Here is a 26,920-nt window from a genome sequence, read left to right as displayed (position 1 = left end):
TGCAGACAGAGTCCACAGATGTCCCTGCTGCTGGCAGCCCACTGGTCCTAAAAAGGAGCCTCAATTCTCATTGCCTCAGGAAAGGATCAGACATGCAGACACTCAGCCAAACACCTCCAACCCATCCGTCCCAAGGAATTCCCCAACTTTCACTTAATTTTCAGCCCAAGTCCTGCATAAACTGATCTCTCTGTGTCCCAGCCTTAGCCCTTGCCCCTAGGCTGAATCAATGCCACGTCATGCCAGACACGAGGGTACCACATGGCAGGACACAGTTTGAAGTGCCCTCAAGCTAGGATGATGTTCAACCTCCAAAATATCTCTCTCCACATCAAAGCCACTCTCCTCCACTCACCAGCTCTCTCACTCATACACCAAGAATGTTTGTTAAAGCTGGAAGGGTTGGACCTGCTGTGGACGTTGGTGGTGTCCACACAGTAAAAATGCCCATCACTCATGAGTGGAAGGTGCCCACAGATATTCCTACAGCATTCCTCAAGCCTGAGATATCTCCCTATGTTGCAGAGCGCACGGAACCAGCCATGCAGAAGGGATCGAGCTGATGAGGAGGAAGAGAGGCTTGGCAGCTCCGGGTCACCTCCCGAGCACGCACGCTGCCCCGGGGCAGCAAGCTACGGGGGCGAAGCTTGCCACATCACTCTGCAGCTGCAGATTCCTGCCACCCGTCCCACCCCCACCTCCGCACCCTTCCCTTCAGGGCAACACCAGCCAGACGTACAGCCAAGCGATAAACTGCGGCCAATTGCTCAATGGGAGGGTGCAAGTTGCAGCGTATCACATCCCCCATGGATTGCAGAGGGATCACTGCTGCTGCCTTACCCCGAGAAAGCCCTAATTCTGGTATTAGGCTTTTGATAGCATCTTTTTTGTGTTTTTCCATACAGCAGGGAGCGTTTCGGCTCTGCCCAGGAAGCACAGGCAGCACTTGATGAGCAAGGCAAATATGTGTGGAGGAGAAGAAGCCCCTGTCCGCACGTGGTGACCATCAGGTCCCCATCTTACCACCCTTTCTGCCCAGGGACCTGCCACCACACACGAGGACTCCATGTCTGCCCTCCCTTATCAGGCCAAGCTGTCCAGTTGTCTTCACAGTTACCAAAGGAGAAGAGGAGAGATTAGGATATTTAGCTTTGAAATCAAACAAATAATTGCACAGGCTTTTGCAAACAGATCAGGGTTGGGAGGTCAGAGTGCAGCTGGTAAATCTCAGCACTGTTTGCTCTGACTAAATAATATTAGACCAAGGATAATCAATCATTTTAATCAACAAAATTATTTATAATTCTTCAGAGCAAATAGCCAACTCTGCTAGCAGCTGCCAAGAGATGGCAGGTAGCGTAACGATCCACATACCTCTAATTCCCCTGTGCTAGATACAGATCTTTGCATCACTGGATTTACTGCCTCTGAAGACTTGCACTTGCAAGTACCTTGACCCCTCTCTGAAGGTATCCTTCCTCCCTCTCTGTGGCTCACAAATACACACAACAGCCCCCTGCAGCTGAAATCAAAACCAAAGTAGCTCGCAATATTCACTGCACACTCCAAGCATCTTCCCTACGCTAGCTGCACCTCTCAGCACAGCATCATGAAACAGGAGGGGAGAAAGAACCAACCAAACAGAAGAGGCAAAAAAAAGATGCTCAAAGCAAAGGACCTGCTCTCTTTGCTTTGCTGCCTGAGCCAGCCCCATCTCCTTGGTTCCTCAGGCAGCCCTCAGGGTCGTGACTCCACTAATGCCACCAAATGACACCTCTGTGAGCACCAACCATGTCCAGGCCCACAACCAAGAGCCACTCGCGCTCTACGCCCATTGCACATTGAATGTTTCCACCCACCAGCCCTGAGACAGGCGTGCTTTGCACAGCGGCAGCAGACCCCAGTAGCCACAAACGGGGGAGGATTTTGCTGGCTGGGCTGAAAGTCATGCAAGCAAAGGTATCGCCGGGACAAGGCGAATGAGGGTCAGCTTCATGTCAGCCTTGGGGCCAGGAGGGGACGAAGGACAAGGCCATCCGTGGATGCTGCTGTTCAGCCTGACACTGTTTCACCTCCCTGTCCCTGGAGGGTGAAGCAAGCTGCTCAGCTGCTCCAGTGATGGAGGCTAGAAAGGCCCTTGGGAGAAACCTGGGAACCAAAACTCTCCAGCCCACGCCGGAGAGAGTGCCTCAGAAACACCACTGCCAAACCTACTTCATTTCACAATGTCCCAGGAATGATTCTCCTGGTATTATTATTTTTAAGCAGACAAGGAAACGAAGGCGAAGAACAAGAGGATTTTCCCAAGCACAGCAGGCAGCTGAAGAGCCCCGAGATTAAGCCCCCTTCATCCCTGGGTGACCACAGATCTCCTGGGCTTTGACCCTTCCAGGCTACACCATCCAACCTCCAGGTTATCAAGCATCCCCATGCAGGAGAGCAAGGGTTTTCCCAAACGACCCCAGGAAGGTCTTCTTTTCCAGCTCCGACTTCTAGGAAACTTCCCACAGGGGAAGGGACCAGCGCAGAGATTGGGCCGAACAAAGCCCTGGGAAGACGAAGAAGGTGGGAGTGAGCTGGGGAAGGCAGCCAAAGATGAACTGGGCTGCCCCATCAGCTTCAGTCATCCGCATCCCAGAGCCAAGGGTTGTCCAGGACAGGGATTATGTCACCTATTGGCCTCAGCCCGGAGAGATGGGAGAGCAAAGGGCTGGATAAATCAGAGCGGCTGGAGGTGCTCGGATCTGCCCAGAGGAAGCCTGAGCTTGGAAACCGCAGCAAAGGCTGGCGGGAGAGAAGCTGAGACACTCGCAGCCCTCGCATCCACCCCGCGTGCAGCATCCGGAAGCTATTAAGGAATTACAGCCTCTCTGGCCCCGAGCCTTCCCCGGCAGAAGTGCCTGGGAGCAGATGGTGAAAGGGCTGATTGAATTCGGCTGCTCAAGCCAAGAGGCTATTAGGAGGAGACGTAAATGGAGGAGGGGGTGGACCGGGTGTCATTTGGTGACTCGGGAGCTGGGAGCCCTTGCCAGGAACTCCGGGAATCCTCCACCGACCGTAACAAACTTAGAGGAGCTTCGGCAGGGCCCTGGATGGGTGGCTCAGGGGTGCAAGCCTCCCCATTGCCCTTGGCATCTCAGCCCCAAGTTCCTGCTGCTTAGGGGCTGGGGTGAAATCATAAGTGTATGGGGTGCAGGAGCCACAGGCTGGTTCCTCTCCCCAGGCATCTTCATCTCAAAAGGCAGCACGGCCACCACAGTGGATGGGGACATTTCCAGAGAAGCAGGATGCCTGCAGAGACCCGTGTCCCTGCGGTCACGGCCCCAGGAGCTGTGTGCTCCCGAGCCTTGATCCCAATTGTACAAAGGAGGTACAAGAGCTGTCAGCTCAGCAGCCCTGCCCGCCCACGGGGCCAGCTTTCCTCCCAGAAAAATGCAAGTTTCCAAAGATCTTTGATTCCCAACCTGGTCTAATCCCACCCCATCCCCAACACTGGGCATGGGATCAGACCTCCCAAAGTGCCTTCAAAAGAGGATGGGACTCAAGTGACTCTGGATGGGGAGGAGGTGGGGAAAAAAGGCCAGGGTGAGTGAGACACGTAGGATGAAAAAAAGCCAACAGGCAAAAAAGCATAAATACAATTTTTAAGCCATCCATGGCGCCAGCCCCGCTGAAGGTAATGCTGGTGCCTGAGCAAAAACCAAAACTGCCTGGGGCCAAAGGAAGGTTTAAACCCCTCCCTGAGAAGTGGGGGAAGAAAAAGGAGGAATGACCCAAAAATCAACACAACCCCAAGCTCTGGGCTCCCTGCCCTGGCAAGCTGGCTCCAGCTCCCCACACCCCTGTGCCTTGTGGGGGGACAGGCACCGGCTTCAGGACCCTGCGCCACCCCCATCTCCAAATCCATCCCTCTTTTTCCAAGGGAGAAAGGTCCAATCAGTCCCCCGCAGGCTGCCTGGGCTGGCTGCCCTGGCTCCCCGAGGTTGGGAAATCAGGGCTCTGCTGGAGGGGCGGGCACGGAGTGCTCCGTGACCGTAAGGGGATCTTTTCAGAGCAATCTTTTCCGAGACAAGTCATGAGATTATTTCTTGCCTGGAATTTGCTCCCGCGGCTCCCATCGGCCCTGGACTGCTGAGTCAAGAGACCGCCGGGGCTGTGCCCTCCAGATGAGTAAATAAATTGCCATGGGGAGTGGTGGGGTGGCTGGGGGGGGGACGGCGCCCGGCGGGGCGCGGGATGAAAGGAGGGAGGGGACCCGATGACTCCTTGAGCCTTCAGCCGGGGATGCAGCCCGACTTGGCAGCCGGCTTCGCTGCTGCTTTGCAACGCACCGAATTAGTCACCAGCAGTTACACACGCTGGCACACAGCTGTTTAAAGGCACACTATCCCTCCCCTTAGCTTTTCTTCTTTTCCTCTGGGGTTTCTTCCCCCCTTCTTCCCTTTTTTTTTTTTTTAATTTATTTTAACTTTTTTTTCAGACCTAACTCCGGTTTTCAATGAGTGCTTGGGATCGGCAGCCAGCAAACTCCCAGGGAAGCCAAGGAAGAGGCAGCCCTCGATCACAGCCTGAAGATGCCAAATGGCTTGGGCTAGCGACGAGAGGGCTGCTCCAGCCCAGGACCAGCTCAGAGCAGGGACAGCCCCTCACTCCGTTCCCTCCTCATCCTGTTGGCGTTACGCTGGTCCGACGGGCAGTGAGGTCACTCTATAGGATCCATATGTCCCCGGCTGCTCAGAGCTCGGCCGTTTGAAAGCAGGAACGCACAAAAGTCATCCAGCTCGAAGGCAAAACAGGCGCATAGCCGGGGCCTTTCAAGTTGCAAGCTTTAGAGCCAGCTTCAAATCTGGAGCCGCTTAAAAGGATGGAAACCAGCCCCAGTGACTAACCACCCCGCTGGGCCACGGCTACCGTGACAGCTCCGAAACCCCACTGCTGACACTGGAAAGTGAAACTTTCCCAGCGCCACAGTGGCACTGGGCTTCCCAGAACCGGGGACAGCCCTCTGACATCAAGCCCAAATTTCTTTGCATCCCTTCGAAAGGACGGGTCTGGGAAATGCCACAGGGTCGGGATATGGGATGAGGAGCCGCCACGATGCTGCTACCAACCTGCCAGACTCATCTGCCGCCTGTGGCTAATGCTGGGGATTGAGTAAATGAATTTTTCTCCACCTCCGGCTGCAGACAAGGAGGAATTGTGTTTACTGACCTCCCAAAGCAGCCTGGAGAGATGGAGTGGTTGGGTAACATGCCTTGAGCATTTTAAAAGAGAAAGCACTTGGCATTGCATTTTAAAACCGCTTTTAACAATAATGTGTAAAAAAAGAAAGAAAAAAGATCCAAATTTCACGTGTTCCCACTACATCTTTTTTTAATTTTCCAGTGGAAAAAGCCAGGAATACTCAGCTTTTGCAAGCTGTTTCTTCTGACTGTTCAGGTTTCAGTAAACAATTTCTGAAAACGAAAAGGTTAAACAAAAATGCCTTGCTGCTTCCAGAACACTGACCAAAATCAAGTGGTTTTGTACAAACACATGCAGACACCTACCAAAAAAAACCCAAACTTTCATGTGGGTCAAAAAGCCACATTTTGATTATTGTGATACATGGTGTTGGGGGGAGGAGGGGGAAGAAACAGAAGACAAACCCCAAAGCACTTCCCAGTGTTCTGCTCCAGTTTCTGGTGTCTACTGGCTGCAACATCAGTGGCAGCTTTCCCTTAGTCAGCAGTTTTATCCAGAGACCTCCAAGGGTATCCCAGCAGAGGCAGCATCCCAGTGGAAACCCCAGGCCAGGACTCCAGCCACCACGAGGACACACAGCCTTCATCCTGCTGCGCAGGACACTTGGTTGCCAAAGGGACACAGGGCTGAGCCATTCGCCTCCCCCCCAAGTCTAGCTCCCTGCCTAAATCAGAGTCAACCAGTACACCCAAACTGGAAGTCCCAAGAGGCAGAGTGGTCCTGGCCTTCCTGGTGCTGCAGAGGAGACAGAGAGGTGCACAATGGCTTAACGCAGACCATAATTAAACCTAAATACTGACAGTAGAGGCAGACCTGGAGTACATGGCTGGGGATGCTTCCACATCTCTGCTGCAGAGTAATAGGGGCACTGTGCCTCAGTTTCCCCTAAAACTAGGTCTCATCAAGCCTTTCTTCAACATCTTTTGGGGTCAGAGGCCCCAAAAGCATAGTGTATTTAAAAAAAAAAAAAAAAAGCAAGGTCCCAGTGGCTGGCTTCTCCTGCGCTCCCCACCAGCCATCTGAAGAATGCCTTGGAATCACGTCAAATATTTGAAATGAGATGGCGGGGAGAGGGGGCATGGGGAGGGAAACGCGGGGGGAGCCGCTCCGTTTTTGACTCAGTGTCTGGCTTCCTTCATCAAACCCACATTCCTACTCATGCCATCACCCTCCGGGAAAGTGCGACAACGTACATAATCCATGTGGAGCCAATTTAAAATCCCCTCCGTGTAAGAAAATGCATTTCGTTCATTAACAAGCTCTGAATGCTTAGCTGGGGTTAGGAGTCGGTCTGCAGCTCCACAGCCACCCCAGCAAGGTTTCCTATGCACAGCCACGTCCTACAGGAAAGCAATCCCTCCTGCAAAACCACCCTGGGTGCTGGGAGATGCTGAGTCAGCACAGCTCAGCCCACCGGACACTTGTTACAGTCCAAATAATGGTGGCTTTTCTGCAGCAGCCACCTGAGGTGGAGGTCTTTGCCTCTTCTAGCTTTATAGGAGAGGTTTAACAGGAGTAAAAAAGTTGCAAAACAGAGGATTGCTGGAGCAGGGGATTGCTGCTGGGTCCAACACCAGCCGCAAGATGATGGGGATGCAAATTACATCCCCAGAGCCCGACCAGCTCAGACGCAGACAGAGTCCTGCCACTTTGCACATCCCAGTCCACAATGGGGGCTGCCACCAGCGCATGGCAAATAGCTGAGGGCTCACGGTGACCTTCAGCTCTCACTCCCAAACCAGAGGGAGTCACAGAAAGAAGGGGATTTTCCTCTCTGGGAAAGAGGGCTGCTATTTCTTCCTTGCATTTGTAATATTTTTCTGGCGGGTAACATTCCTCTGCGGGCTGCGTGGCTACAAGAACCAGATGCAGGACTGAACGGCTGTGCTGCACCAGCACGGCATCCTGGCTTCTTGCAAACAACCTGTGCAGTACACAGAGCAGGTCATTGGATAGAGGGAGCCAGGCACTGACAGCCATTCGAGGCACGCCAAAAAATTGTGCGTGGTCAGCAAGTCCAGGGGAGGCGATGGAGAAAAATGTATCACCTGCCCGGTCCTGCGTGGACAGATATTGCCCCAATGACCTGATGATGCTCACAGACTGAAAAGCAAACCAGGTCTCAGTTTTTTGCTGGCTGAGTGGAAAAAAAACCCCAACAACCTCAAGACAAAATTGTGCAGTTTCACCTCACAGTTCAGAAAGATGCGAGCAACGATGGAGAGCTCCGGGTTTGCCCCCCATCCAGGGCTAAAGAAGCCAAAAGTTACTCGGAGCCTCCCACCACATTCAACAAGGGAACAGATCAACTTAGAGCACTTCTGAATGCAAGCGCCAAGAGCTTTGCCTTCATCTGAACACACGTAGCCTTGCAGAAGCTCAGGCTTTGCGTGCAAACATTTGCAGTCTGTTAATGTTACACGCTTTCAGATCCAGCAAGCATTTACAATCTAGATACGAAGGCTGAGCCTTTTAACCAAATTACAAACTGAAACCACCCTGGTTTTTTTTATTTTTTGCCACCTCTCTGGACCTGACATCAAACTATGTATCCCCTCTGGACTCAAGTCCCTCCTGTGTTTAAGAAGATATTCAGGCAGGTAAAGCGAATGGCAGATTTGCATATTTTCACATAATTACCACCGAAACCTGCAGGAGTCACAGGCACAAATCCTCAAACCTGAGGAAGCTGGATCAGACAGATCTATAGGCTGGATGTGTGGGGCCATACAGCAGCACTGAACCCAGCTTTGCTAGGGTCACCTTCTCATCCGAGACCACTAGAGAGCCGTTATCTCCCGAGTCATCTCACAATTTTGTGATCCAAAGGACTCAAGTGGCCCCCCCCTCAAATTCCACTGCACCTGGGAAAAATGTAGGAGCTTGTGGGAGAATCAATAAATATTTATTGTTTAACCAGCAGTATTTTGACTGGAGATGTAAGCATGGCCCAACGCCAGCAAAACCAGAGCGTTCTTGGCCAGCGCTGCAAACAAATTTTTTTCTCTATCTAGTTGGAAGATTATAAACTACACAATGAAGATTAAAAAAAAAGAAACACAGGCAGCAAGCAGCTTAGTCACGGAAGAGGAACAAAAGAGTTGAGATGCATAACTATGTCGTGGGTTAAAAAACAAAAAGGGGGATGCAGGCCCAATTTTTGGCTGTGAGACAGCTGTACAATTTATATCTGCTACAGATTTGTCCCACTGGCTTCTGCAGCGATGAGGCTTTACGCTGGATCAGAGCATATATCCCTGGCTTCAGCAGAGCTACACTGATTTGGACAAGCTGCAACCCGGCCTGTGACTCGCCGGCAAGAAGCAAACCTAGGGAGTCATGTCTCGACCTACGGAGGCACAATTTGGCGCCCATAAGGAAAACCCCAGTTTCCGTAGGGATCCCCCAACCTCACAGTGCAATGACGAGTCAGTCCCTGGTTCCAGGGGCATTTTAATGCTCAAGTAACACAGACCACTCCCTCCTTCTTCACCTCAATTAGTCCCCTGGCATATCCTACCAAGCACAGGTCTTCCCCCAAGTAGAATTTGTAAGCCTCGAAGATGCCAGCAGCTACATCCTTTGGATCCATTCCAGGGACAGCAATGACACTTGCTCTCCTAAGTCATGTAATTTGCTCGCCTTGCACCTGTGCAAGGAGCAACTGAGAGCGCAAAAAGGAAAAGACCCTTGCTTCCTCAAAATCCCATCTGATCGGTACCACAACTGAAAACAGCCATTTGGGATGACACATCCAAGTTTGCATCCCTAAACTGTATTCAGACAAAAATCTGGTCTTACTCACACCTACCTCTTCCCCAAGTGCCTGAGATGTATCTGCTCTCACTGAAACAGCAACTGGTGAAGAACACCATGCCATTTTGCCTCCAGCATCAAACTGCAATGCCAAGATCTAGCCACGGGACAACCTTTGCACCCTAAACCCCATCCCTGCTGCCCCCCTAGCTCAGCCACACAGCCACGATCCATTCAGGAGGATGCTCTCCCTGCTTTTGCACAGCAGCGTACTCAAAACCTGGCTCCCTTGGTAAAACCCAGCGTGCCACAGTCCCGCCGGAGAGCATGCATGTTCCTAGCTCCTTGCTGCCTGTCTGCCAGCAATCTGCTATGGATTTGGGAGAGCGGGATGGCATAGGATGTGCTCGTCAGCTCCCTTTGGAGAGCTGGAGCGCTGCATTCCAGCATCAGACTGTGTTATCCCTTCATTTTATAAGGCCTATCAAAGCATGGCACGCTCTAATTACATGGCAAATTAGCGGCCACTTTGTGTAACAACACTGTAATTACACAGTTGTTACATGCTTTGCGGAGTTTATGATGAAAAAGTGGAAGGAATGGGGCTTCGCTCCTTTTTTCCTGGAAATCTCCCTCCCTCTACCCAGGTTTAAAATGCGCTTTAGTCGGTGTATCCCTGAAGGAAAGGTTTGCAGACTTGCCCTCTTTCCACCTCTTTTCACAGTTTTGTCCCTTAAGTAGACAGAAGTTGACACTAAAAAAAGCAGGAGCTGGTGGTAGCCAGGTGCAGCCAGACCCCTCCCTCCTGGGAAACTCTCATTCCCCCATCCTAGCTGGATACCACAGTAATGGGCATTTTGTAAGTGCATAGAAAGATAATTGCTCTTTTTCAGTTCAAATTCTCACCTCCTCCACAGGCAATCAGCAGCGAAAATGCCAGAGGAGCCCAAAGCCCTCAATTTATTAGAGTCTCTTGTTGGCTGATGATTCATGCCCACACAGAGCAAAGCACAGCCAAAGCCCAGCTCTCACCTTTGCTGTTAATGCAGAAGCAAAAGCATTCACAAAGATGCCGGATGCAATTCTCTGCATCCCTGAAATCACTTCACTTTTCAGTGCTTGTTTCCTTTCCTTAGGCTTTGCTGGGTTTCCAGGCAAACGCTCTGGCATTTTGTGTTCCGGTGAGGACAGGTAAATGCTCTTCCAGTACAACTGATGCAGATGAAGGGACAGAGGACATCTCGAAGCAGAGAGGGAAATGCTGGTGGTGTTCTGCTGCTCTAAGTTTCACCCCACATGCGAAAACATGACCATGCAAGCCACCAGCAAGACCCATTTCCTAACAGCAGCAGGGAAACTGAGTCACCCAGTGGCTGATACAGCTGTAGGGACAGCCTGGAGTCTGCTGTGCAAGCATAACGCGGGATCAAACCTTCCTTTTTGGAAGAGAAGACGTTCCAAGTACCTGTGCACTACTCTTATCCCCAACCAGCTCAGCAAACTGACTCCCCTTGAACGGGCTGATCCAGATGTGATCCCCATTCTGTGCACATATATAAAGAGCTGGGAGCGAAGGTATGGCTGGAAACTTGCCCTCCCTAGACAAGATAGATGGAAGGATGAAGGATCCCATCCTAAGACGGTAATGAAGACGCATTCCGACTCGTAAAGCACTTTGCCATTTCCCTGCAGCAGAGAAGGGCATGCATTTGCCAGAAGACTCACTTTAAATGCAAACTCCCTTATTTGCCTGCATTGAAAGCGAAAGCAAAGGACAAAAAGACAAGATTGACCTGGTTATGGGAAGGGGAAACGTGATGCAGGCAGATCCTCATCTGAACATACACTGCATAGAAGCTGTCCGCTTCCTTGTACCCTGCAGCAACCACAGCAGGAGAAATCTTGCTTCAGCCCTCGATGTTGTCCCAAACCTTAAACAGAGGGAAAGGTTCTTGCCAGATAAAAATATACCCCTGGGATGCCACCCACGCACAGGCCGATGGAAACAACGCGTCTGTCTCCCAGCTGTCCTTAGGGTAAGCATGGGAAGTGTCGAAATGCACGGGGTCCTTCCGTCCCCCAGCAATCAGGATTTCTATGCTGCGTGTGCACAGACCGAGTCCTCTATGCCAGGCAGGAACAAAGCCACCACCGTGCCCTGACGCACCTCCAGAGAAAGGAAGGAAGAGGGGGAACGGATGCAGGAGGACGGGGAGTCCAGCATCTCCATCTCACCTGTGATGCCCACCATCACCACCTGCCATTATAACCCGTCTATGGTACCAGCTTCATTAGCAAGAAATGTCGTTATCTCTCAGTACCTGGGAATCCCAATTACACACTGCCAGCTTCCAGCAAGGGTTGCGGAGCCGCTTGTAACTCCGACCGCAGAGAACAAACAGCTTTGCAGAATTGGAGGAAACAAATTGATTTGCAGAGGGCAGCATTTACCAGTCGCAAGGTTAAGTTCCTGTTAGGGTTGATTTTCGCATGGTTTGGGTTTTTAACTGCCTGGAAAAAAACTGGTAAACTAAGTCCCACCAACCCATTGGTGGATCACTCATATATCTGCCATCAAAAGTGATGTTACCATCTACTCAATCAGATTCTTATCATGGAAACCCATGCACGTATAAGTAATATATTAAAGGAGAAGCCCACCACCATGGTTTTTTGGCTCCTGACCTACTCATCTCACTCACACATTCTTGCTGGCAACAGCGGTGGGGGGAATTTGGCTTTGGAAGCTTTGTACAACTTCACATCCCTTTCAGGTTATTTTTAAACTGTTTGGACACACTACAAATCCCACCTAACTTTTACACGCAGAGGCTGCCTGCACTTGTGGGTTTGGAGCAGGGTTTTATTTCAGGGGAGTGAGAGGGGGATGGTACTGGGCAGCCAATGCATCTCTGCAGTTTTACGGGGCATCAAGCACCTGGCACATTAAACATCTCGCACAATTGAAAACCTATGCCTGTAACGACTCTCCCTGCGTAAGGTTAACCCTATGGATACCGTGAAACAAATCTGCTTTGCTGCTTGCTGGAATGTAAAGGAATGAGGGGCTGGACTCCTCAGCCAGGTCAATGCCCATTTTGAAAAGAAGGGCAATGGGCACATTTGGTGGCAGATTCAGCAACCAGACCAAGGACTGAACAATCAGGGAGCAATTAAGTCCTAAATGCAGCCCAAACCAGACAGGAGTAGAGTATGTCCCCTACACAAGGCATCGCTGGATCCCAGAACCATAAGCATCCATACTCCCTCCTTCAACATCAATCCGCGCAAGCAAGAAAGCTTCAGCATTCTCTAAAAAGTTCGAGGGGAAATGAGGTTAAGCCAGCTAATTGACAACATTGACCTTTTTGGCTCACAGTGTTAGAGCAGCCACCAAAACAGAAGTGACTGCAGCTGAAGTCGATAGGGAGTCAGCTCTTTTTTACCTTTTTGGTTTTTGTTTTTCAGCATTCTTCCTGCCAAAGTTTAAACTTCGAGTCAACTCTAAAAATTGCTTGCTGACATAAGCTGCAAAAGAGCTTTCACGGAGAGAAGAAAATGAACTCAAGGCAGCGCAAAACACCGAGTCCTCACTTTAGGCACAAGGTAATCACATTGATCAACGCTCAAACACCTGAACAACACAGACGCCTCTGTAACATGCTCTCACCCATGTCGGGAGATGTGTAAATTTAAACAGACACTTTGGTCTGAACCAAAAAATAAACCCCACATTCTCCCAAGCCCTGCCCCAACGTGTTCTTCTTATCCCTTTTCTTCCCCTGCAAGCAAGCAGACTGCCATCACGACCTGAAGCACAGGAATGAGTATCCAGTAAATGTTCTTTTAACCAAAGCTTTAGGAAATAGGCCGACCAGGTCCTCAACTCCACCAGAGCCTCCCATTTAACCTGCATAGGTGCCTTGGAAAATCATCCTTAGCGTTCCCTTTGCATTTTGAAGCCTGGCTGCTCAAAGCCCAACCTGAGAGCCAGGCTCAGCCTTGCTGTCAGAGGCACCGAGCACCAAAATAGCTATCACCAGAGACCTTGTCCTCTCTATGTGCGGGTAGAGCAGGAAGATGGATCACGCGAAAGACTCTCCTCGCATCAGACACCGTGTAGCCCATCGGTGGCAGATCCCCAAGGCATGTGCTGACTTACTGGAGCTCTGATCCTACACAAGCACCTATTTTAAGTCTAAGCACCAACCCTTGTGCCTCTCCGGCCTCCCTTGCACTCCAGCAGTCAGCTGTCATTTCCCACATGCAGCCTGAAATCATATCGCCTGGCAGGAGCTGAGCCCCCTTTCTGGGTTTCCTAGAAACTTGCTAACTGGCAAAGAAACGCACAACTCTAATTTGATTTTCTTCACCGCACCAGCGCTGCACAAAATCCAGCAAACCTCCACTTCAGTGCAGTGGGAATTACAGCAGGGAGAGGTGAATCAACAGGACTCATTTCACCCTCCCTTGTACCCAGAAAGAGAAGGTTTTTTCTCCTTGAAGACCCTCCAAACCCCATCCTCTACCTCGGCTGAGCAAGGCAAAAATCAGTTGAGTGTCTAGGGTCAGCAGGCAGTCAGACGACATCAGTATGTGAACAACAGCCCTTATTATGGTAAAGGCTCAACTATTAGCGTTAACCACAGCCAGCAGCAGCTAAACTTATCGCTACAACACACACAAAAAAAAAAAACCACAGTAACATGTTGCTATCTTCCCTGATAGCTTCTGCACCCTTCCTCCACCCATTTCCCCAGCTCCAGAGAGGAGGGGGGGGGAAATCAAAGCAGTAGGCTTTCCTGGTTTAAACGTGGTAAATCTAGAGGAGGTACGGCTGGAGTTTTGTTTCCTAAATACCAGGAGTGCTTAGACCACACAAGACATTTCCAGCGAGAGATGGGGGGGATATACACCCCAGAGAAGGAGCTTGTGCAGGGCTACCAGTCCCGGCGTGGCTCACCCGCTCGGGAAAAGGTCTGCCAGGGAGCTCATAAAAAAAAAAAAACACATCCGAGTGCATCTCTCCTGCCTCCCAGCCGGAGGTGCTTGCCTACATCCCCGCAAGGATGCCAGAAGCATGAGAAAAGCAGGCTGGAGGGGCGGCGGGTTGTTTTTTTAAGAGAAGCGGGGCGGGGGGGGGGGGGGGGGGGGGGGGGGGGTAGTGGTGGAAAGTCTTTAAAACTGCTCGGAAAGCAAGTTCGCCTTCCCCCCGCGGTGCTGCGAGGCAGAGCCGGGGAGCGCAGGGCCGGGCGGCAGAGCCCGGGCGGCGCCGGCTCCACTGCAACTTGGGGGGTGCGTCTCGTTTTCCCTTCCCAAACACACACCCCCTCCCAAAAAAAAAACCCCAAAAGCCTCCAACCCTCACCAGGCAGATATTTCCCCACCACCGCCCTCGCTGCGAAAGAGGGGAAGAAGGGATCCACAGGGCTCCCCGGCGAGGAGGGGGGAAACGGGGAGGGAAGGACAGGGCGCTTACCGGGGGACGGGAAGAGCTCGATGTCCACCTTCTCCGTCTTGATGATGGTCAGGTCCACCGCCGCCTTCATGGCTGGGGCAGCGCCGCGGGGGCGTCCCGCCGGGACCGGGGGGCGGCGGCGGCGGCGGCGGCTGCTGAGCCCCGCCGTGCGCTGAGCGGGGCGCCCGGGGCAGCGGCGGCCGGGCGCCTGCCTCCCTCCTTCCCTCCTTCCTCCTCCTCTTTCTCCTCTTCCTCCTCCTCTCTCCTTCCTTCCGCGCACCCTCGCTCCTCTCTCCTGCTCCGCTCCGCTCCTCCGCCGCCCCTTCCGCGCTCACTCGCTGCCGCTCCGCCTCGCCCGTCCCCCGCCGCCGCCGCCGCCCCGGCCCGGGCTCAGCCGCCGAGGGGAGGGCGCTGGGCCGGCCCCGAGCGGTGACAGCGGCGGGGAGGGGAGGGACCCGCCTGCCCCCGCCCCGGAGGCGGCCCCGGCACCCGGCGCCGCGGGGAGCGGAGCCGGCGTTGCCCCGGGGTCCGGGGGAGCGGCGCGGCCCGTGGAGGCGAGATGTCCGGGGGGATGCGGGATACGGGGTGATGGGGGGTTACGGGGTGATGGGAGGGCGGGTGTCAGCGCATCCAGCACAAAGTTGGGTGCTGCTGCGCCTCTGCCACAAGCTCTGCTTGCATCCCCAAACGCGAAGGGAAAAAGAGAGTTGCAGTTTTAGCACGGGAAAATGCCGCTGGCTGCACGCAGCCCTGAGCTGCAGCCGCGGCGGCCTGCCGAAAACCCATGTTTCTTGAAACCGGGCCAGTTGCCTTCACCCTGCCTGTCTCAACACGAACCGCTGCCTTTCACGCTCGCATCACCCCTTCATGCTCACATCACCCCTTTCACGCTCGCATCAGTGGCGCTTGCTGCCCGCTCGGAGCAGCCTGATCCACTCCCACCCACAAGCACGGTCAGGGCAGAGCGTGTGTGCACAGGCCCGCTCAGTCCTGTGGCGATGGGTGACGGCTACGGGTGGTTGTTCAGGGCCTGCTTTGTACAGGTGAGAGGCCAAAAAGCTTTGGGAACTGACTGGATAAAAAGCATCTTAAAGATGCAAAATGGGTATCATGCCAGCATGGCATGAAGTTAACAGAAGAATATTGGTTTTCACATTAAATATGTTTTATTATATTTAGGTAGCACAAACTTCAGACCACAAACGGCAGAGCAGAAGGGAGATTATGACTCACAGATGTCAATTTACCGGTACAAGTGTTAAAAAAAAAAAAAAAGTCATTAGCAACCAGCTTTTGTGGTTCTCTCACTCTGAAAGTCTTAACAGTCTCCGACACGCTGGCAGAGACCGGGCTGCTCTGATCAAAGATGGGCCTAAATGAACATCCCGGCTGTAACGGGGGGAAGAGGGCGGCCACGTCAGTCAGCCGCCAGGGTTCAAGGCTGCCTGCTAACACATAGGATGAACCAGGGTCCTGCTTGCAAACGCCATTGAAACCTTCAAACAGACTGAAAGATGAGCTGCAGATACAAACGTTACAGCTCAGGATTATTTCTAGCTTCTTCAGCAGTGCCTTTCTCAGTCGCCTAAGGCATATTTATAGAAGAAAAGTTTGTGTAACTAAAAGAAGCTGCGAGGTGCTGGGGCCAGAAATTGTGAGCCTGATTCTGGCTCACCCGAGCAGCCAGTTTTACCGAGGCAGATAGCTCAAGATGCAGCCAGCAGGAAGCTTGAGAGCTAGCAAAGCGGGGCAGGCAGTTAGCTCCAGCTGAAAGTTCATATTTCAGGCGCCTCACCCATAAAAAAGCACTCGCATTTCCAATCGTCTTTCCAATTTACTTGCAAACTCAGTTACGGGCAATCTATTCCTGCAGCAGTGGAGTAGGACCAGTGATTTGCTGTGTGATCAGTATATAACCTCCCTCCACTGATTCCCGTGCGCTTTGGAGAACCTGAGCTGTGCTCGGGCAGGACACGAGGTGTGAAACCTCAGGTGGTGGGTCCTTGGTTTGAAACCTACCACAGGAATGAACCTGGAAATCCAAAAGTGAAAAGAGGATGGCTGTAAGGATAGAACTCGGTCCCCATTGCCTCTCCCTGTACAGGATAACAGGGTTGGCACCTGCCTTTGATTTTGGCTTTCTTTCCCCTCTTCTCTATACAGGATGGACAGCAACAATTGAAGGGAAAGCTATAGAGAGGAGATTTAACAGAATGTTTCCAGTTGAAAATGAAAAGGGGATTCAGAAAAAACAGCTGCCTTTCTGTATGATCCCTTCCAGAGCAGGCTTGGGAAGAGAAACCTGATGCAGTTATCGCAGCCTGACAATCTTTCCCTTCCTACACTTCGCTTGGCGCGCTGCACACTCCCGGGTGAGTGTGCACGCAGGCAGGCTGCGATCCTGTGGCGGGGTGGCTGTGGGAGAGTGTGTGCGTGTCTGCGCGCTGGCGTGGGGGGGACTGCTTTACACAGCTGGCTGCGGGCTCTCGGCCGCGGCGATGAAGCCGTCAGAGAGCACCTGCGGTCCCAACCGTATTGAAATGACCTGAACGTTCCCCCCCAATTCGGCGGTGCTCGATAATCCACCCTGCTCAGAGCGAGCGCAGCCTCCTGCAGCAAACCACAATCCCCAGACGGAAACAGAAGAGGAGGTGCGCGGCGAGGCTGCTGGGGCTCGCCCAAGCGAGTGCTGATGGGGATGGGCTGTCAACGCCACATAGGAGAAGGCTCTCGTGAGCAGAGCTGGTCCCGGATGGAGCTGCCAGTGGGATTAAAAAGCGGCACCAGAGGAGGCAGCAGCTGCCCCTGCGCTGTCTGTGCTTTAGCCTTGCTCCTGTGGGCCGATGCATTTGGCTTGGCCTCTCGCGCGAGTGTTACAGTCTCAAGGACTGGCTGAACTCCAGTGCACCTGTAATGGGGTTCCTTCTCTTCTGGACCAATACAAAGATCTTTCTCGCAGCTTGTGTTTTTGTTATTAGGAAAGATACACACGCTCTTGGCATCCCAGCTCAGCCCTGATCCTGCAAAGCTAATGACACTAAGCCACAGCTTGGTGCAGCATAGTTGCAGTGAAGCTTTGAGCTCCTCCACTCCCCTGCCTCGCCTCCCCCTCCATGCCCCGCCAAACTTCTGTTTCATTTTGCTCATGCAATGTACAGCAGCCCCTATGTGCCAGGAAATTAGAAATGTTTCTCAAAGTAGCACTGGGGCAAAAACCCCCAAAGTGGAGGGAAAGAACAGAGAGGCTGCGGACAGAGATTTCCTCCCAGGGCAGCTGAATCTCTCCTTCAAACTCAACTCCGTCCTAGCGGCCGCCTTAATTTGTGTTCACTTCAGAGCCTGCAACATGAAAGCCCTGGCTCTGAACTCCAGCTGAGCCGCTCAATGGCTCAGTGTTCGCAGAAGGCATGGAAGGAATCCATTGATTAGTTTCTTCAGCTGGGATGTGACCATTTGGAGTCCAAGACCTGCCAAACATGACTTTGTCTCAGCAACTGGTTCCTATTTGCTGCTTACAGGCTTTAGAAAAATCTTTCCTCTTCCACATCCAAGTCTCACTCTCCTTTTCCATTCTGTCGTTATTCAACATTAATATCTATTCAGGCTCTCTCCTGTCGAGGGAGGATGCTTAGTTGCGGAGAACAGCCCTCCTGCCATTAATATACCCAAAAGATTTTGCCGTTGATTGGAGATAACCATCTGCCCTCCCTCCACAATGCAGCCTGACTGTTTTTCAACAGTTTGGAACAAAGAAAGGACGGGCAGTAATGCCACATTGTTCCCAGGGACGCTGACTAACCTTGGTTTAAAAGAATAATAATCATTATTCATTTAGTGTCGAGGAAAGGTATTACGGGACCAGAGCCCTCGCTGTGATTTCCGAAGGCGTAGTGTGGGCAGGACTGCTCTTCCATGACCTCTCTCCTAGCTGGGCTGGCTCTTCCCCTTCGGAAGGGCCAAATTTGCTCCTGTCACAGCCCTTTTGCAAACAGGCAGCTGCTGGCTTTCCTCCAGATGTTATTATGGAGCTGGGATGGCTTCTCCTCTCCCTTGGATTTACCCATTCTCATTACAGCAGCTTCAGGATTAGGTGTTACTGGTAGTCTGGAGAAAGAGCTTTTCCTAGCACCACTGGTACCAAAACACGGCCACCTCTGGGGTGAAATACAACAGCTACGTAATAACGCGGAGCAACACCACCCAGCTGTTATGGACAGGAAATGAAGAACACCATATCCAATTAAAACTGCAGGGGGATATTTATGGCAGAACGTAATTAGCCAAAGTGGAGCCTTCCCCAAAACTGCCATAGGATTTTTAATGACCGCAAGCGGTCAGGGCTTCGGTTTGATGTTTTGTCGAGTAAACAATATCCAGAGGGCATAAGACAAAAATCAGGAGCAAAGGGGGGGGAAAAAAAGTGTTGTGCAATTCCAGGGAGAAACGGAGATGTTAAAGGATTTATCGTAAGGGGGACATTGTTGGAAAGAGCAGCAGCCACCACTAAGAAAGGAAAGAGCAGGGAGGTGGCTCTGGGTGTGGAAGTGGCCTGCTGCAATGAGAGGAAAGAGCAAGCAGCTGCCATGACCGTTCCCCAGGGAGATACCTTTCCTGGAATTTAAAATGATATGAGAAATTATTTCAAGTGCCATAATAGTTGGGAAGTATTTGAGTGAGTTTTACGCTGGTAAAAGGAGGCTGGATTAGTAGTCCTGGTGACTACAGCCTACCATTTTGGCTAAGCTGCAGGCGTGGAAATGGAACTCATTAACACTTACTGCGTGTGCCCCCCGGGCTGTCTGGAGGGAAGGCAGGCTGCTCTCCAATCTAGCATTTGTGGCGAGGAGGTGATGACCATCACGAAAGCGTTGGCTCTTCCATGACCCAGATGGCTGTGGCCTCTGGGGTCCCCTCACTGCTCAGCACTGTAGGGCTGGAGTCACGGAAAGTCCCCATCCTCTACACTGTCTGCATTAAAAGCAAGTTTCTGTTCATGCTGCGGAGATCCAGACTTCAGTCCCCAGCTCAGCCCCGAGACAGCGCTGCCACAATACCGTCCTCTGATTGCCCTCCAGGCGCGAGCAGAGGAAGCCGCCTCTGAGCCTCCCTGACTCCTGCTCTCATTAACTTCCCAGCGGAGATGGCTCACAAAAGCATCTTTGTGGCCAGCTAGGCGTCAGGACTCCAGCGCACATACATCGTCGCGTGGCTGCGAGGGAGCGACAGCTCCGGTTGACACGCCGTAGGTGCCTCAATCAACAGTCCCGCAAGCTGCTTGAGCATCTTCAAGTGCCTCCTGCTATTGGTTTCCCAGAGGTCCCATGCTGATTCATAACTTGATTAGCTAATCTGGGCTTGAGCAATGTAATTCTGCCCTGAATTTCGTTGGCGGGGGGTGCTGTCACTCACGTCTTACCCGGCTGGATGGAAAATCCTCGTAAGATGTTCTACAGCACTGTTTGCTCTTCGTACATTTTCCCTCTCCTCATCAAGTAACAGCACTGAGTTCTTGGTAAATATAACCTGAGGATTTTTTGCAGTTTAACTCTTGATATATGCAATTACTCTGAGCACGCATAGACAATATATATCAAACCTCACCCGTAGGACCTCTCATCTTTGCTCAGATCTCTTGGGCAGCCTCCTTCATAGCAGGAACAAATGCAGCCAGCCCAGACTTAAGCAACACATCTCTGCTTGTGGCTTCACCCTTTGCATTCACCGACCTCTGCAGACAGAGCTTACTAAGCTGATTTCTGATGGTCCTTGAGATCCCCTTCCCTGGGAAACAGGTGAGGGATCACAAAGGAGAGGCAATGGGATCATTGCTAATAAAGCAGATCTCCTGGGCAGCTAGATGGTATTCACTAACCCTTACCTGTTCTTTCAATCTTTTAAAAAACCCAACAACAACAATAAACACTGCTTCAAGAAGTATCAAGTTAACAGCCATATTTTGCTTTCATGAAGGTGGCAAGAGCCACACAAGCACCTCCCAAGAAAGGTCAGTCCAGCACCAATTAGTATACAAATTCACAGCCTAAGAAATGGGAGCAATCAGAAAAACATGCCTGCCTACAGCCGGTTGGAAGTGGTCAGTGTGGGGAAATAAAACAGTCGAGTAGAATGATCCCCAGGTTAACACTGTGGCCAGGACAGAGGGCTTCAAGAGATGGAAGTCTAATTCCTGGTCAATATTTCCACATGACCTCTTAGAAACCTTTGTGCCTCCATTCCCCTTTTTAATGAAATGACACTTTCTTGCTTCACAAGGGGCTGGGAGCATCGGTTTGACAGTCCTGAAGGAAAAGCTGTGGGGCTGGGGACTGTGATGGGCTCTGCCAAAGAGAGATTTGAGAGGAAACCTCAGGAAAGAGAACTGGGATTCCCATTCCTTGTCACACATGACCCTGGCGGGGGCACGGATACTGCATCCGCAATGGCCGAAATCCCTCCAGCCCAAACCACTGTCCCACCAGGATCATGAGATGACAGGTGCATACAGCCAGTCTACGGAGATAATTTGGTGATGGGCACAATTACCCCACGTGCACCATGCCCACAGCAAGGGAATTACACGATGAAACCCACACTAGCAATTAAAGCTCTGAAGCTAACCTGCCCCAGATAGGCTCTGCTGGCAGAGACACTTCTTCTGCCCACCACAGTGCTCCTGGGATGAAGGATTCACCTGCGTATGTGTTTCAAGGAGGAAAAACCCTCACCCAGCGCTGGAAACCTCCTCGCTTGCAATTGTCTCCACTTGGCAACCTGGCCTGATAGTGAATAAACGACAGAGAAATATTCCGCTCTACACGTGTTTGGGTTTTTCGGGGTGGTTTTCTTGGACGGCGATCCTGGCTCTGCAACAATACCCGTCTTGTTCGGCCCCACGCTACAGAGCAGGCTTGAATAGATCTGTCTAAAATTATAAGCAGGCAGCCCCTGGGCTCTGAGAGATCACAGGCCACATGCTGGGGCTGAACAAAGACTCTGCTATTTCCTAACAATTAGCCCAGCTAAAAGGACATCTATCTCCTTCTATTAGAGCCACCACGTGCCTCCCAGTCAGTCCATTGTAAAGCTAATTAAATAACACGCCTCTCTCCCCATGAGGGTCTCCTGATTAGTTCGCCTAGGTCCTAAATCCTTGCTGGTGTAAATGGGGAAGAGACAGCTGGTCGGCAGGGGCCTGAGACTCCAGTGGAAGTATGGTCACCCATCTACAGCTATCATCATCACCAGTTATTTCAGTTTTTTTAATTATCTTAAGAAAGCTGTTGAATAGAGATCTTGAGATACAAGGGGGTTCAGCACACAAACGGCTTTGCTTCCCTATCCACTTCCCCACTGCCTGCAGCAAAAGTTGTGAAAACAGCCGATTTTTAAATTTTTTTTTTTTTTTTTTTTTTTGCTTTGCTGGTAGTTGAAGGAAAAAAGCAGATGTAGAGGATACACTAAACATCACAGGAGCTGTCTGAAGTGTCCTGAGCAATGCTTCAGGGAGACTGGGGCCACCACAAAGCCATTATCTGTCCCTGGAGGAGGTCAACACAGCTCTTCTGCAATGCGCAACATGTACCTGCTGAAGCCAAACACAGTGAGTGGCTTTTCTCTCCATCAACCCATCCTGGTTCTTCAGGGTGAGCTCGGTTTGCACCACCACGAGTGCGCAGCCTCACACAACAGCACGAAACTGCTAAATCACTCCAGATGTTCAACACCTTTTCTCAACACACTCCCCAGACCCGGAAGAAATACAGTTTCGTTCTGCCAAGTCTATAGTCAGCAATAGTTGAGAATATCCCCTTTACCGCCTTTAAATCATTATTTTCCATCCTTGGTTATTTAAATCATTATTTTCACGCCGAGAGAGCATGGGTGGAAAACTGGGAAGGTGGGTCAACAGACTAATGAGCTGATTTCCTGTGGACTTTCAGCTCCAGGCTTGAAACAACTGGACCTGCCCCTACAGACGGAGCTCCATCCACCCAAGGAAAACAGAAAGACCCCATTCCTCAGCTCTCATGGTGGGGAGACAGCAGGGGGAAGGACACGGAGGAGGAGGCGGCAAAGCTTGGTTTTGTTCTAATGGGAACAAAAGCTTGCTCCTGTTTTCCAAACACACGAGCCACCCGTGCTGCTCATAGCCAGGGAAAATGCTGGGAAGCTTTAGAAATGGATCAGAGCTTGCCACGACATATATTAATTAGTGTGTATGTGTATGCATGTCCATAGGCTTTTATTGTAAAAGAACAAGGATCAACTCATTGCCCATTGTGATCAAAATCATACAAACCCTATGCTCAGGAAATGCAAGTGTTTTACATCAAATAATCAAATTTTACAGGGACATATCAACAGGGCCAGATAAATCATCATTAAAAGATGCTGCATGACTCACCTGAAGGCCTAGAAGGGGCTAATACAAGAGTCAAGCGCAAAACACAGTTTGAATGCAACCTAGGAGCATGCTACTCAGCCCTCTCTCTGGCTGCTTTCAAACCCCAACAGCCAGGTCTGACTGCTTCATTCATCGCAAACCTACCAAAAAAAAGGGTAAGAGCCAAGAAAAAGATGTCTTGTATTAACCGCCTGCCTCCCCTCACCCAGCTAGTGCCCTTGATCCCAAAGCTATGGGAATGGCTCCACAAGCCACTTGATTAATAAGAGCCCAGGGGGGAAAAATCGTTTATATAACCTCGTCTTCTCTAAACTTCCTAAGTGCTTTAGAAAGTGGCTGCCCTGGAAACCCAAACTGGAAACGAAAAATATTATCTCTTCCATTTATAAACATCTCCGGCGCTAATGAAGTGAGGAGCGGCAGCAACGGGGAGGGGAGCGTCGAGATGCACTTGGCAGGCGTGGGAGAGCCCTGATAAAACTGTTTCGTTTCAGGTGGGTGTGGAGCGGAAAGTCTTCCCACTGCGGTTCGGTGCCACTGTAGGCTGCTGACTACAGTGCTGCGAGGCCCCTGGGGAGGGATTTCGGAAGATGGATGGTTATGGAAGTATCTGCTATGCTAAATACAGAGGCAAACCGACAGCCTTACTAGGTGCAAATGTGGGGGGGAAGGAAGACGGGACGACATGAATGAGGCAAGAGCAGATGGATGAAACCTTAAAAATCAGTTCCCTTAACCTGAAGCTGTAGCACAGATGAAGCATCACATCCTGATACTGGAAAGCAGGAAGCCGAGTATCGGTACTTACTGTGCACGCACGTTTCGTGGCACAAACTGCACAGACAGGGCTCCTTGTGCATGTCAACAGAGCACGTCTGTTTACACCAATCTGGTCTAAATAAACATACCAGTGGTCCAGATTAAGCTCTTGGGTTCAACCACCCTTTGCCTTGCAGCCCCTCAGACACACATCTGAATCAGAGAGCCAGGAGAAGTATTCTGCAGAATAGTCCAACCTAATTCTCCATTTTCTTTCCATGTTGGCATTTCCCACGGAGATTTGTTTTTGCATCAACACAGCCAGCACCAGAAAACGCTGAGTTTTGGCTGGAAATGTTTGGATTTCATTTTGACAAAATATTGATGTTTTCCACAGAACAATCTGTCACTTTTGGCAGCAAGGAGAAGAAAAGTCAAAAAGCCATATTTCATCTAGATGGGGGACTGAGCTGACACCCAGTCTGGAACTCAGCACAAGTGGAAGGCAAAGCAGGCTACTGGGTTGCCTCGTTATCCTGTCATTTTGATTACTGTAAAGCAAGGGAAACTGCTACTACTTTCATGTAGTAGCTGTTTGCCTGGATAGAAACACAACCAAAGCTGCCAGACAAAGGAAGCATCTGGCCTCCTGGGGTTAGGCAGTAACTAGATGCAAAGCAGGGTAAGAGAAGGTCTGATCATCTCTGGAGACATTTCACAGGAGATGTGGATACCCCAAGGTTACAGCATGGCGAAGAGCTTGTCCAGGGCAGGACAGAGATGCCAGCTTTATTTCCATCACTACCTTCCATAATTATTCATACCTCTTGAGCCTGCAAAACTGGGTTGAAATCTCCCAAGTGTAGGCTCTTCTGTGAGATGCCTGGAACTGACCAAATTAGAAATTTTCCATGAACAGGCTCCCTTGGGGCATCTCCTCCTTTTTTTCTACTCTACCTCAATGCTGACATCAGTCTGGCCAAAATGATTGCCCTCTGGCCTCCCTTAAACTTAGGATGTGGAGAGTGAATCACACAAACCAGGGGAGAAAGGCATTTCTGACTCCTGAAAAATACTTGCTGATGAGTTAGGGAGAAGTAGTTTAGGCTAGCTCTTCTTAGAAATCAAATCTCCACTTTGGTGGTGCAGTTTCTTTTGTTCCATCCCGTTTGTGCTATGGGAAGCACAAATATCTGCAAGTGTTTTTGCCGCCCTGCGTACCCCTGCTCAGGCAGCATATGCCGTGTCAGCGGCCTTGTTTCCCTTTCCAGGAAGGGAAGTCCTGTCATGAACTTTATTATATTGCTTTTTGGTGCGTGCGCCCATCCACTCGCTCTTGCCGAAATTGATGGCAGCATTCCCGCTTGAGTGGGTTGAAGCCAACTCTGTTTTCCCGCAGGCTCACTGCAGGCTTCAAGAGTTAACAGGCTAGATCCTGGCCTTGAATCCTAACCTGCCCTTGCAGCTTTGTTGGGGAAGAAAAAACACCAAAAGAGGAGCCCTGCCTCTAAGAGGGCATCAGAGGTATCCGAAGGCAGCTCCCGAAGGATGGACGTGTGCCGCCTCACACCAGCTGAGAATCTCCTTTCATAACGCCGAAAATAAGCCCGCATGCAAATTCCACCCTTCATCCCAACCTTTTCCCACACCTCACTCGAGTCATATGGAAGCCGGCAAGCCACCCGCTGCAACTCTCCCATGGCTCTTCTGCAGAGAAACCATCTTCCCGACGTACACACACAACCTCATAAGCCCTGCCTGCTGCCAGAGAGGCGACCTCCCTTCCCAGGAACCAGCTGCAGAGAGAGAAACTGTATTTCATCTATTGTGAAACAGCCAACAATTGACCTGCTGCAACTTTTTCAAAGCCTATTGATACAAAACCCCACAGGGGAAGGTCCGTCCGGTGGGCTGTGTAAACTTCAGCACGTGTTCAGCAGACTGTAGGCAGCTTCAAGGGGACAGCCATGCTAGCAGCTCAGTATGGCTTAAGAAGTGTATTTTTATTTTTTCTTACAATATCAAGCACTCATACAACACCGTTCTCCAGGGACTTCCAGCCACTCGCCTGACCTCAGTGAATTAAGCGTCGCAATAAAATGTGCAATGAATTAATCATCATCATCTCCAACGTGAGAAACTGCTACGCAGTGGCTCACAGGCAGCCTTTTGAATGATTTAAGCATCTCACTCCAATAGAAGTCAGTGAGGTTTAGATGCCTAAAGACTTTCTGTTAAGTGATGTAGCCAAGGTCTTCCAAATTCCAGCTGTAAGAGCCCATAATCTCAGCCAGATCTCCTAAACCTGCTGTTCTTACCCCTGAGAAACCTTCCTCCGTAAAAAGACCACGGATGCTGGGGAAGAGCCACCAGGACCTAGAGATCAGGTGAATGAAACCACACCACAGTCTGGGAAGAGGATGTTGCATTATACAGACCAGGCACTGCAGGGTCCTTTCAGTCAACTCCTTTCAGTAAACCAGTTTGCTGCAAAGCAGGAATGAAGAGGAGGGATGCTAAGAGAGCAGCGAGACGGCACAGACCACATATTTCCCCCCAGGAGCTCCAGACAAGGTGAGAAACTTCACATGCATAAAACAGAGTCTAGTAAACAAGGCACAGAAAGCACACCGCATTTGAGAAAGCTCAGACCTGAGTCTGGTCTGAAAAGGGGAAATCATTTCCATCCACAATTAACAACAGCAGCAGCTTGAGCTTATTTCTATTGAATTTTAGAAAGAGAGCAGAGAGATGCAATCCCTTACAGGGCTCTCAAGGAATATTCGTCCTAATCCTGTCCTTACTCTTGTGTGGCTCTAAGCATGGTATTTCTCCTTCCTGCTCTTCATCTATAAGCTCCTTGAGCTGCCTGGGGCACAGGACAGTCAAATCCTCCTGGAGGTTCTGTGTGTTAGAAAAAACAATTAAAAAAAGACAGACAGACCATCCTAATACAACTTGCCCCCCTCCCCAAATGTCTGACAGCCTTGCTTCTCAGACTGAAGTGATGCAAATAGCTCAGATAAGGTTCAGATAAAGTATCTGAGCTCTCAAGGACTTATCTGAGCTGAACACCAACTCCAAAAATTCTGAAATTTGCTCTGTGGGACTATCTCCTTAGAGCTTGATTTCCATCTAAAGCCTCAACCTCCAGAGGCTGCAGTAACAGCTACTGTTCAAATGCATTCTTGAGATAGTGGGGTGGGACGCAGCAGGTCTGCAGCTCCCCTATCATGTGCTATCTGGGGATTTGCCTTCTGGTGGGAATGTTGCAAGAGCCGGGCTGATGGCTCAAGGAA

General features: G+C 50.9%; 1 protein-coding gene across 3 annotated transcripts in view; it reads right to left on the bottom strand.

The window, feature by feature from the left end:
- ETS1 (ETS proto-oncogene 1, transcription factor) overlaps window positions 1–26,920 on the bottom strand; it is a 76,290-nt gene that overhangs the window by 33,029 nt on the left and 16,341 nt on the right. Inside the window, exon 1 of one of the 3 annotated variants that reach the window (XM_054803057.1) lies at window positions 14,480–14,826. The exons of the other annotated variants lie outside the window; for them this stretch is intronic. Coding sequence (XP_054659032.1) covers window positions 14,480–14,549 — 70 coding nt within the window. The 5' untranslated portion in view covers window positions 14,550–14,826. Of the gene's footprint in view, window positions 1–14,479; window positions 14,827–26,920 lie in introns of those variants that run through there. 3 annotated transcript variants of the gene reach the window in all.

The sequence above is a fragment of the Grus americana genome, chromosome 24, assembly GCF_028858705.1.
Source record: "Grus americana isolate bGruAme1 chromosome 24, bGruAme1.mat, whole genome shotgun sequence".
NCBI classification, from domain to species: Eukaryota; Metazoa; Chordata; class Aves; order Gruiformes; family Gruidae; genus Grus; species Grus americana.
The sequence above is the reverse complement of the archived record's forward strand: the minus strand, read 5'-3'. Positions and strand labels throughout refer to the sequence as shown.